The sequence below is a fragment of the Bombina bombina genome, chromosome 5, assembly GCF_027579735.1.
Source record: "Bombina bombina isolate aBomBom1 chromosome 5, aBomBom1.pri, whole genome shotgun sequence".
NCBI lineage: Eukaryota > Metazoa > Chordata > Amphibia > Anura > Bombinatoridae > Bombina > Bombina bombina.
Window position 1 is genome coordinate 576,343,935 of NC_069503.1, and position 13,660 is coordinate 576,357,594.

At 35.1% G+C, this 13,660-nt stretch overlaps 1 protein-coding gene across 1 annotated transcript in view; it reads left to right on the forward strand.

The window, feature by feature from the left end:
• LOC128660598 (TGF-beta receptor type-1) overlaps positions 1 to 10,095 on the forward strand; it is a 123,616-nt gene extending 113,521 nt beyond the window's left edge. The window contains exon 9 of the mRNA XM_053714524.1: positions 2,110 to 10,095. Within this exon, the coding sequence (XP_053570499.1) occupies positions 2,110 to 2,235 (126 nt within the window). The 3' untranslated portion in view covers positions 2,236 to 10,095. The remainder of the gene's footprint in view (positions 1 to 2,109) is intronic.
• Positions 10,096 to 13,660: the final 3,565 nt, after the last annotated feature.

The window sequence follows — 13,660 nt, forward strand, 5'->3', positions numbered from 1 at the left end:
TTCGGCCCTCAGTTGGGCCTTCATCAGGACAGGTTTTATCTTTAAACTGCCGAGTGGCAGTAGTCATAGATCCATGCTTGTTTGGATCTATTATTACTGCCACTCGGCAGTTTAAAGATAATACCTGTCCTGATGAAGGCCCAACTGAGGGCCGAAACGTCGACCATGTATTAATGTTCTAGGAATAAAGAAAATATTTGTCTCTATACAAACCCTGAGAGTGCCCTTCTTCTACATTGTTCTTTAACTTTCTCTTATAAGGATTGCACCCAGGTTGTGGCTGCTCCACCTGGTTGGAGTGCTGGGCTATACGCTATTTTGACTTTTGAGATATATAGATAGATAGATGTGTGTGTGTGTATATATAGATAGATAGATGTGTGTGTGTGTGTATGTATATATATATATATATATATATATATATATATATATATATATATATATATTATGCACAACCACCATTCTACTTGGACGTTTCCACATTTTGTGTTTTACATTGTGGAATTAAAATGTATTGAGATTAGTACCGTTCAATATACACAATTTACCTTGCACTTTAAAGGTGCAAAATATGACACAAGGTAAAAAATAAAAATAAAAAATTGCACATTGGGTTTGGTGATGAGCAATGATGACTTTACACCACATGTAGCATTTTGTGCTAAAACCAAAAATATCCTGTTTTGGTCTCATCAGACCAGAAAACCTTTTCTACTTTGCGGTTTCCCCACAGGCTTTTAGTCAAACTCCAAATGGGATTTAAGATAGTCCCTTTATTACCAATTCCACAGTTTTACATAACTAACCTATGTGATTACCTTGTATCTAAGCCTCTGCAGACTTCCCCCTTATTTCAGTTCTTTTGACAGACTTGCTTTTTAGCCAATCAGTGCTGGCTCCTAGGTAACTCCTCGGGAGTGAGCACAATGTTAAACATCTGATACTCTTGAACTAGCACTGTCTAGCTGTAAAAACTGTCAGAGAAATAAGAGACGACCTTCAATGCCGCCCCCTGCAGATTCACAGCCAATCGACCGCTAGCAGGGGACGTCAATCAACCCGATCATATGCGTTCAGGCGGATTGATGTCTGCAGCCTCAGAGGCTGCGGACAAGTTAAGGAGCAGCGGTCTTAAGACAGCTGCTTCTAAACTCCTGTTTCCAACGAGCCTCAAGGCTTGAGTGGAAACAGGGGTATTTGGCCCCATCAATTTCTGTTATAGAATTTGTGGTGTTCTCTTTGTATCTTATATACAGGAGTTAAGACCGCTACTCCTTAACTCGTCCGCCACCTCTGAGACGACAGACAGCAGTCTGCCCGATCGCATACGATCGGGTTCATTGACACCCCTGCTAGCGGCTGCAAATCTGCAGGGGAAGGCATTGCACAAGCAGTTCACCAGAACTGCTTGTGCAATGATAAATGCCAACAGCATATGCTGTCGGCATTTATCGATGTGCAGCGGACATGATCGCTAATACAGCGGATCATGTCCGTCCGCACTTTCATAAATCGGCCCCTTAGACAGTTTCCCTATTGTCTGCATAAATTGCAAGATGGTATAAATGGACACAAATATTACATTTTATCTTCTAATATTCCATTAATATTTTTAATTGCATATCACAGGTGTTAAAACCTGAATGTTGGTGTTTTGGGAAGGTGAATTGGTGCTAAATGGGAAAACAATAAACTGAAGATTTTAGGAAATAATCCCCCTCTCATACTGTTGTTTACCATGTAATATATAGAAAATAACGCAAAATGCAAATCTTACATTTCCCATTATGTTTTACCATACTTGGCTATTTCTATTAACTGATGTGCTTGGTTTGCAATAAAAATCAAGGTATGATTTGTGTGGCTACTTCACAGAGCATTGAAAGTGATTTGTAATTGAAATGAGTACAAATGACTAAAACTACTTTAGTTGTTAGTTGTCAAAGGGTTTAATAAGTTCTTTCATATATCCTATGTCTACTGTCTACATTTGTGGTTGAAGATTTCAGACCTCATGCCTATGTTTTTAAACTTTTAGTGTTGTTAACATCTGTATAAAATCTTAAATGAAGTGACTTAATAAGATTAAATTTACTATCATCTTAACAGGCATTACGTGTCATGGCCAAAATAATGCGGGAGTGTTGGTATGCCAACGGTGCGGCTCGGCTGACTGCTTTACGCATCAAGAAAACTCTGTCACAGTTAACCCAGCAAGAAGGCATTAAAATGTAGTAATTCACCTTGAACTGAAATTTAGTCGGTCATTTCTTTACCCGATTTGCCTGATCCGAAGATAAATTGTTCTACCTCGCAGAGGAGACTGAATTAACAATGCTGCCTTTCTGAAGCATTATAGGAACTTCAGCGATTTTAAATTCCAAGAATTACTGCGCATAGGTAAAGTGAAACCGCTCTGATCCTTGCGCTGCTCTTGGATCGATAACTTCCCAGGACATTTTGTAAATGTGTAGTTAGAAATGTTTCTATAAAACAGAATGGTACAAAACGTATATGCTGGTCTTAATCCATTTTTATTTTTAAATTAACTTTCCTGCTTTCCGCTCTCTGGAACAGATGGAAATTTTGAAAATATTTTTCATGAGTGTGCATTTCATTTTCTTAATCAAATGTATTTTATTTCTCTTTGGTCAGTAAATTGTAACCTTTACAAATCCTTTTTTTGTATGGGTTAGTAATGTGTCAAATTTATATATACATTGCTTACAAAATATACCTCTTGAAGCCTGGGGGAGATATCATTTATGCAACTGTTTTTGTATAGATCACTACATGCCTTCAAAGTCAAGTGTAATACCGGTTAGTGCCACCAACAATATCATTTTTATTTCTTTTTACAGCAGTACTAAAATTTTATGCAAGATATATATATTGTTTATTTTAAAAGGAGGAACGGATGTTTGAAAATAGTAGCAAATCTAATAACAACTGAAAATGTTTCAACTGGAACTAAGGAATAAGTATACATTTTTTTTTCCAGAATGAAAATATCTGCTTAGAATGTGCAGAAAGAGTAAAATAAGTTAACAAATCATACAAGTAAAAACCTAGCTAACTGGTAAACCAGGTTAGAGCAACACAAAATCTAATCAAAATACAATTATTATTTTTTTCTTGTCATCGGTTCTTTTACATTTAACCTATAAAATAGTTGCACTTATGCTTAATAAAAAGCTACATGGTGCATCCACATTTTTTATCATGCATATAAAAGGACATGCTTTAAACATCACAGTTTGGAAAAAAGATTGGCGATCAAAATGCGTCAGTGCAGCCAAACACAGACACCATCTTTGCAGAATAATGTACTAGAATTGTTACTGAAGGCACATCTTAGTACTAAATTAAATAGTTGGTCTGCCTAATAAACAATGCACCAGGTTACACACAACACTAGTATTTTATAAGAAATGGGACCTTTTTAGTAGTTTATTTATAGTTGAGTATAAATGCTGGGCATTTTAATAAAATGCTTTTTTGCTCCGTTTTAATCTTTTTAAAGGACACAAACACCTATTGCTTTTGTGCAATATGTTGCTTTTGGGTACTAAATTAAAACCTGACCATGAAAGAGAGTTTGTTATTGTTTGTTAATATAATAAATGTAACTTATTATAATAAGAATAAAAGTAACAGCCCCATTGATTAACCCTTTAATGACCGACGTGCCCATGTGGTCATTAAGGGGTTTACTAGCGCAGTGGCAAAGCTCGGCTAGTACTTCGTGCCTCACATCCGGGGGCATGTAGATATAGTGCGATCTTGCCGACAGTGGCAAGACCTGTGCTATAAACTAGGCCTGTTATAGACTGCTCACATACCCTGTACATCGACGCTCGTTAAGGTGTTAAAAACACATCACTATGTGGGATGGATAACTTTTATACCAATAAGACAATTATCAAACTGTTTCCAGTTGTAAATGCAGGGGTTAACCAATGTTATATATTCAATAATCAGTCTATGGTTATTAAACATCCTTGTTCAATTAAATCTTATTGCCTTTTACCAAACAATATTTACCCCCACCCTTATCCCATTCCCTGATTTCTGGGTTCCCACAAACAAGAAGTGAATTAAAATAAGAGAGAAAAAAATATCTTGCTCAAAGACGTTAATCAAAAAACTACAATAGTGGGCAAATAACATTTTTAACTTGCTCACTATTGAGTTTGATAATTGTATTATTGGTATACAAGTTCTCTATCCTACAGAGGGATATGTTTTTATAGGGACACTGCGGTCAAATGTAAAGTTTCATTATTCTATAAAGCATGCAATAAAAAAAACAAAAAACTTCCAGTTTACTTTCATTATCAAGACGTGCACATTTATTTTTATATGCACACTTTCTGAGTGCAAAAATACACAGTATATATTATGTGCATTTTATGATTGGCTGATTTCACGTGATTTAATGTGGGATGGCAAATTGGATTCACTTTGAAATTTGCCAGAATATATTTTACTGCTCATTTCAAATTCTAAATATGTGCTATTTAATTTTTTTATTGTGTATTTACCAATTATTCAGTACTACTGTACTTAGTTCCTTTAATTAATTTAAGGTTTTTAGCATCCCCATTGCTGTCACTGTTATTTTAAGTTATAATACAAGATGTTTTTTTATATTAACAAACAATAATTTACTAAATTTAAGTAAAGTAACTAAATAAAGTTCAGTTCTTAAAGGGACAGTCTACACCAGAATTGTTATTGTTTTAAAAGATAAATAATCCATTTATTACCTATTCCCCAGTTTTGCATAACCAACACAGTTATATGTATATACTTTTTACCTCTGTGATTATCTTGTATCTAAGCCTCTGCAAACTGCCCCTGTATTTCAGTTCTTTTGACAGACTTGTAGTTTAGCCAATCAGTGTTGGCTCCCAGGTAATTTCACATGCATGAGCACAGTGTTATCTATATGAAGCACATGAACTAACACCCTCTAGTGGTGAAAAACTGTTAAAATGCATTCTGAAAAGAGGTGGCCTTCAAGATCTAAGAAATTAGCATATGCACCCCCTAGGTTAAGCTTTCAACTAAGAATACCAAGAGAACAAAGCAAAATTGGTGATAAAAGTAAATTGGAAAATTGTTTAAAATTACATGCCCTATCTGAATCATGAAAGTTTATTTTGGACTAGACTGTCCCTTTAAGTGCTTTTCATATATTGCCTTTCACTACAATGACTTACTTATTAGTAAGTATAAATGCAAATAAGGCACACGTCAGGGGTGGACCTAAGTATATTGCAAGACATTATCAAGGTCCTCAAGAGGGGTTTAATAATAGCGATCCTGTTTCAACAGCCTATTTCTGTGTTTTTAGCTTATTTTGGAACCAAGGTTTCACTGCAGGTATATGAAGGAGAGTTGCTGCACGTGTCTCATCACTGTGTAGGGAAAGCTAGATTTCATCATGGCGGCAACCATGACAAGTGGTATGTGGGAAATTGCCTCAATACTATGCTTATAAAATGTATATAGTGTTGTGTCCATTTTTAAGGTCAAAACATTCTTGCTTAGAACTTAACTCTATCTACAGCCTTTCTTTTTCATGGAGATAATCATTTTATAATTTTTGATACAAAACTATGGGCGTTTCATTTACTTTGTCAAGAGCTTTTAATTTTAATTTATGTTTTTAAATACAAACCACACACTTTGTTTTAGTTCCTTTTGTCCACCCCTTTTCTTCTTTCAGCGAGACTCATTAAAATATGTCTGAATTTCCACACCAATCCCCATTTAGTATCATGCTCAGTTCGGCTCTCTTGTCACTGTTTTTTTTCCCCTCACAATAAAGTTTATACTAAATTTAAATTGCACATAGCTGATGGAAGATTTAAGTATACAAAGTATATAAATACACTACCTTGTACTCAATTTTGATATAATTGAGTATATTATATAAAGCTTTAAAATGGGTTATCAGTACAAATTTAAACAAATCACATGTTCCAGTTGTATTTTCATACTGCAATTTTTCAGACATTAACCTTCGGGCAGCTATCTTAAAGGGACATTAAACACTAAATAAATGCTATATAGAATAATGCATTCAAAGAAAAGATTAGTTTGAGAATAACACATAGATGTATGTTTAAAGTTTCATTTGGTGTTTAAATATTGACAAAATAAGTGTAAAGTTTTAGTGTCTATGAAACAATGGGAGCTGCCATGTTGTAACTTAGGTTACCTTCTCTGCTGTGGCCAATTAGGGACAGTTATAAATAGTTAACTAGAGAGTGTAGCCAATGGCTGTGGGGAATATAACAATGTTCTGCCCTTTAATTTCTAACAGGAACTGAAAAGCTCACAATTTCAGAATGGAATTACAGGAGAAGGGGAGAAAATAAATAATGAAAGTATATTGCAGACTTCTTTTTTATATATGTGATTTATCATTTTAGATTACCATCTCAAAGTGTTTAATGTCCCTTTAAGTAGTCAACCTGTTTAATGATGTGATAGTTTACCAGTAGGAAACATTTGTATTTTTCAGTAATTATGCAAAAAGGTCGTTCATCCAGCTTTACAGTGGCACATTTGTGTATGACTTTTAGACATGTTTTGAGATTGTAATAGTTTAATCTCTTTTTGTCATTTGTTTTATTTGTTTTAAAAAAAAAATTGAGACCAAATTATTCCCAGTAGGCAAGGTACATGCTATGGGAAAGCTATTAAACCTTGTAAAATATATTCAGATTTTTCCATCTTTCTTTTTGATTTAATGAAACTGGTGAGGCTTCATTTAAATATATTTCTTGGTTTACATCATTAAATTTTTGTTTAGTTTGGCCAACATATGCAACTTTATCACCTGCTTGGTCAGCATTAGGTTTTATGGCCACTATCCAGTAAACCTTTGTGTGAGCTCCAACATTTTTTAGAATATACCGTGTAGTTCAGTAACAAAGCAGACAGACACATCATTGTTGAAAAGGACAGTATACTGTAATATTTCCGCCCCCCCCCCCCAATTTAATATGTTCCTATCTTTCTATTTTACCTGCTGGTTTGTATTAAATCTTTTAAATGTGGTTTGTTTACCTTTTTATAATATGAAATAGCTGCTTTCACTTGCTAAAACCACCATCTATACTGAAAATTTTAATATTGCAGTACTGGTCATAGAAAAGCTATGTAAACAATGTACAGCAGAAGAAATCATACTCCCAATAGGGGTGGTAGACAGCAGTGTTCCCTCTGAGGCCACTTTTTGTGAGCTTCTCAGCAGTGAAACAGTTAATAAGTGAATTATACCTTACCTTAGTCTGCTCTCCCTCTTGGTTCAGCTCATTTGAATGTGTTGTGGTTTTAATTAGCAAAACGGCTATTTCATAGTTAAGTCATTGGAAACACATTAAGGAAATACCATTTTTTACAGGACCCTTTCCCTTTAAATCTGCTAATTTGGTTATGTAAATTTTGATACTTGGTCCTTATACTGATGCGTTTTCCTTCTCTTCATTTCTTATAGCAGTATTACTTTGTTAGAAATGTAAAGGATCATTCTTTGTGTTATTCGTGCATAATGTGTTTGTTATTTATAGTCACTTCTTTTTAATGTTTTCAAGAATGTAATTTCATTGTATTTTGTATAAATACTGTAAGGACCAATATATGAACCGGCCTGAAAGATTTCTCATATTTTTAAAGTCACAAAATGCTTTTATAGCAGGTATCATTTCTATTTTGAGATATGTACACATGTCTACCTGAATATACTATTGAGATACAATGTTGTATATTTTTGCACACTTCATCTGTTATGATTAATTATAACTAGACCTTTTTTCTTTGTTGAAACATATGTATTTTAGTATGAGTTAAACATAAACCAATTTTGACACCAACCTGACCCTGCAACGTAGCTAAATTAAATTTGTTCATTATCTAGTTTTAAGTTTTCAAATGTATAATTTGACTGGGGGCAAAGTACTGTTTTAAAAAGGTAGTTAAATAAGCTGCATTAATAACATCTGTGATTGTTTTATTTGTTTTACTATATTACTTGGATGGAGAACTTATAGCATAATATATGTTGAAACCCACAGAAAGTATAACAACATATTTAACTGATGCATATATTATTCCATTCCAGGTTTTATTAAAAATAAAAACACTTTTTAGATTTAAATTGATACTTTGGTTTATAAAAACCAAAACAGAGGCTACAATAATTATGTAATTGGCTTAATTGTGTATGTTTTATGCTTAATGAAGGGGCTTTCATATGAACCTGATTGGCTGTAACCAAAATGTTTTTGCTAAAGCTGCATTTTTCTTAAAGTCCTTTTAAAAAGATCATCAAATACACTTGAATTGCATAATCAACAAATGTATCATAAAAAAGACAATGCAATAACATTTTCTAAGAATTTTAAATGAACAGTAGATTGTTTTTCTGACTAATTTCAATATTTAGTTCAATTTGCTGGCCCTTGTATCATGTGGCAGCCATCAGCCAATCATAGATTCATACAGTATAGTGTATACTGTGAACTATTGCACATGCTCAGTAGTAGCTGGTGCCTCAGAAAGTGCACAGTTTGATAATGCAAGCAAATTGCAAACTCTTCAAATTGCATCCTCTGAGTCATGAAAGTTGAATTTTAACTTTAGTGTCCTTTTAATTTGACACATTTGTGCTATAGGGATTACTCTTTCCAATAAAGTAACACCCTGGAAGTATGTTGAAGGTTCCCCTCTAGAAACAAGGCAATTGCCTGGATATACATTATTGCAGCTTATTGAACACCCTGATTACAGTTAGTTTGCATTTAAAAGTAAATTCAAAAGTTCAAAGTAGATGTGTGCATTTAAAGCTTTCGGATACTTCGGAATATGGAAGATGGTGGCCTTTAATGCTGGTTGGCTATTTTTGGAGTCAAATTTATATTTGTGAAACCTCAACACGCTAAAAATCCGGATTTGTACAGATTTTAGTGTGTTGCTGTTTCACAAGTATAAATTTGGCTCCAAAAATAGCCAACCGGCATGAAGGGCCACCATCTTCCATATCCCAAAGTATCCGGAAGCTCTGAATGCATACATCTCCTCCAATCATATAACAATTTTCTTGAGTAGTTTAAGCTGTATAATCTCTAAAAGAAGGAATATTCAGACTTTTGTAAGTAAAACTCATCTTAGGAAAAGCTAATATCGCCATTTGAAATGATGCAATTGTATTCCACAAATTCTACATCCTCTTAATTTTACACCAGTGTTGGTGTAAAATGAAAAACTAGGAAAATGTCTATTTTTTTAAACTTTGTATATAAATATATATGCAGTGGTTGGAATTGGTTCTCTAATTCAGTAATCAAATGGCATTTTCTTTTGTCACTTTGATAACTACATTTTTTTTATATAACCAGAAAAAAATAAAATCAGGTTGTAGACAATAAAACTGATTGTACATTAATGGACAAGTTTATGAGTAGACATGTATGTATGTATATATATATGTATTAATTGTGCCACAGAATTTAACTCAATTCCCAATGTGCCATTGCAGTAACAGAAAATCTTTGAACTGTAAACCAGTTTGTCATTTGCTTTAATTAACAGAACTTCTTAAAGCCATCAATTTTGGAAGAACTTGTATTATTTTATTCCAGGTTGTAAATGGTTTAAAAGGTATTTTTTACCTCATATTGTATAAAAAATGTAAGTGCATTCATTTGTTACTCAATTGTTTTCCATAAAGTGTATATCTACGGTACTAACGGTCTTGTATTTGTATCCAAAAACAAAGATATTTTTTTTTTTTTATGAACTTTATGCATTATTTTTGCTGCCAACATTGCACCTCTGTTAAAGTGGTGCTGTTGATACTTTGAGAAAATGATTTTCATTATAAAATTTCTCATTGTACAGAAGGATCATTTTGTAAAAAAAAAAAAAAAAAACTCACTAAACTTTGTTTCTTGTTATTTCGGAATTACTGTATTAAATTTCTAGAGTATATACTACAAATGTTGTAAATAGGAAATAGCAATGAAAATGAGTGCTAATATAGCTGAGTAGCCGAAATAAAGCAGATATTTTTCACTGAAATTGTTTCTCTTTCATGTTTTTTTGACATTTGTAGATTTACATAATAGAACAAACAAGATGGGCACGGAGGTAAATGAATCCAAAAGAGTTTATTTAAGGCATTACCCAACACATTGGTAAAAACATCGCGGACAGACCAGAACAGTCTTACGCGTTTCGGTAGTATAGCGCCTTACTCATAAGTCATGGTATAAAAGAATGATAAAACTCCACTGAAAATTAATGGTGCAAAATATTTAACTTTGTAGCTCATCTGCACAAACAAACACTGTCACCTAAACACCTGGTGATTTTTATATAAAAATGTTTTAGTCATAATGTCCCCTTTTCGTGTAATTTAGCTCTGAAAATTGTAATTTGTCTAATTGGATTTGAAACTCCAAAATTTTCCTTTTCTGATCCAGACAGCGCATACAATCTACTTCTGTTATCGAATTTGCTTCATTCCCATTCTTTTGCTAATGAGATACATAGATAGGTGTCTGAAGCGCTATGTGGCAGGAAATATTGTTGTCATCTAGTGGTCTTGCAAAACTGCTGCCGTATAGTGCTCCTGAGCTTATGGCTTTCCTTTTCAACAAAAGATACAAAGAGAACAAAGAAAATGTAATAGAGCATACATTTTTTAAACAACTTTCTAATTTACTTCTATCTGAATCAAGAAAAAAAATCTTTCATATCCCTTTAATGTAGACTTCTCATTTACTTCTTATGGCAAACCATGCTACATATATTTCCCTAATTGACTTTAGCAGATGACTACAAAACAATGCACTTTATATGCATGGTGATTGGCTAGTCTTTTTGTCTGTAGACTCTGTAAAATTGATAGAGGCATCTGACTCTGATGCAAGGATGGCATATGCCTCCTCAGCAGTATATGTCCGCTGTGACGTGATTTATTTTTATTTGTCACAGAGAAAAAAAAATACTAATAATTTAAATTTTGTGTTGATTTTTTAACTAAATAGGTCTCTCAAAAAAATACTAAAAGAAAAGAACCCCTAAAAAAATGCACAGAGCAAAAAGGTGCTTTTGTGCAAGAGCCAGTGATTTATAGTGATCACTGGCAAGCTAGGGGTTAATTTACACCAAAAAAAATACATTTAAATTAACTAAATGGCTCTGAAAAGAGCCTTTGGGTCTCACAAAAAAATACTAAAAAAAAAAAAATGAAACCCTAAAAAAATGCACAGAGCAAAAAAAGTGCTTTTATGCAAGAGCCAGTGATTTATAGTGATCACTGGCAAGCTAGGGGTTAATGGCTCTAAAAAGAACCATTGGGTCTTTCAATTGTTAAACTAACATAACTAAATAAATCTCTCTCTCAACACAGAGGGAGGGCGATCCACACTGATCAGTGTCAATATTTACTAATATTGACATGATCAGACAAATGGGATATTTTATTATTATAAATTAAATTATAGAGCAAGTTCAGATTGGATGATCCAGCCTGCCCCATATGATAAGGCAGGCTAGGGACACCCCCAGAAATCCCATGATAAACTGGGCATCGCCATCTTTGAAGCCACATGGGGGAGGGGGGCTATATGGGGCTATTTTATAAAAAATACATGTTTTTATTATTTTTTATATATATATGTGATTTTACTAAGTGCCTCGACCCACCAAGGCACTTAGCACACTTAGAGAGCATCAGAAGCCTGCTCGATGGCTTCTGATGCTTTGCCTGACTGCTGGGCTCCACGTGGAGTCAAACCGGAAGTGATCGCTCTGTGGGAGCGATCAAAATGGAGCCCAGTGGTCAGGAACAGTATTGCAGGATGCCTCAACATCGAGGCATCACTGCAATACTGTTTGAGCGGCTCCTGCGCTTAGATTACTCTCTCCCTGCATATGTTAAATATTATATGTTCCATAGTGTAGCAGTCCCACCTGTCCCACTCCCCTGTGCGCGATCCTGCACCCAATCCCGCCCCCCTCTGGCGTATATCCGCCAGAGATGAGCCGCCCACCTGCCTCCCTGTAATGGCTCTCACCCATCGCTGGCCGATGCAGAGAGGGCCACAGAGGACGTGCCAGGAACGTCCTTGGTCGTTAAGGGTATTTCTTTTACAAGATATGACGAGTCCACGGATTTCATCCTTACTTGTGGGATATCGCCTCCTGGTCAGCAGGAAGTGGCAAAGAGCTCCACAGCAGAGCTGTATATATTGCCCCTCCCTTCCCTCCCCCTCCAGTCATTCTCTTTGCCTGTGTTAGTGATAGGAAGAGGTAAAGTGAGGTGTTAGTTTAGATTCTTCAATCAAGAATTTTTTATTTTAAATGGTGCCTATGCGTACTATTTTTATTCTGGGCAGCTTCTGAAAGACTAATTGCTGGGAACTTGTGGGGTTTTACTCTCACTACGCCTCCCTTATTGGTGTTGCCTGGAAATGGACTTAGTGAATTTGCCTAAGGCCTTTTCTTATCCACAGGACCTCTGGAGGAGATAGTGGACCTCTGGATACTATGAGTGATTTCATGCTGTTACTCAGCATGGAGGTAGGTGCAGTTTTTATTTCTGGGGCTTGCAGCAGAACTCAGAATTAACTGTGCTATGTTATGGTAGATATAGAGCCATACAGAGATTATTCTTCCCAGACAGTCAGGCAGTTTTTAGCCAGAAGCACTGGGACATTTGTTTTCTATTTAAAGAAAATAGAGGGCTTTGCCTTTATTGGGTTGTGGCTGACGCTGGGGCTGTTATAAAATGTTTGCAGGCAAATCTATGTAAAGGCATTTTGACGTTTTTTTTGTGTGCAAATTCAGTGTTGATTAACGCCCACGATGGGCGGGGCTGCATTTGCGCACTTTTCTAGCGCTGTTGCGTATCTGTTTAGGCCCGGTGAAAGTTTCAGTGTACTGGTGTAGCTTCTAAGTGCGTTCCATAAAGTATCAGTGGTCACGCAGTCCGGTTATCATCCGGAGGCAGGTAGGAGCCGCAGCGTAGCTGTGGCAGGGTGACTGTTGTAGTAACTTCTTTTTTCTCTATAACGGGGCCCATGTAAAGTTTCAGAGCTTTCTGTTAGATACACCAAGCTTGTTAAAGGGACAGTCTAGGCCAAAATAGACTTTCATGATTCAAATAGAACATGTTATTTTAAAAAAAATTCAAATTTACTTTTATCACTAATTTTGCTTTGTTCTCTTGGTATTCTTAGTTGAAAGCTTAACCTAGGAGGTTCATATGCTAATTTCTTAGACCTTGAAGGCCACCTCTTTTCAGAATGCATTTAACAGTTTTTCAACACTAGAGGGTGTTAGTTCACGTATTTCATATAGATAACACTGTGCTCGTGCACGTGAAGTTATCTGGGAGCAGGCACTGATTGGCTAAACTGCAAGTCTGTCAAAAGAACTGAAATAAGGGGCAGTCTGCAGAGGCTTAGATACAAGATAATCACAGAGGTTAAAAGTATATTAATATAACTGTGTTGGTTATGCAAAACTGGGGAATGGGTAATAAAGGGATTATCTATCTTTTAAAACAATAAAAACTCTGGTGTAGACTGTCCCTTTAATCCTCGTTTTGGGGCTAAACATATATTATTATTAAGGC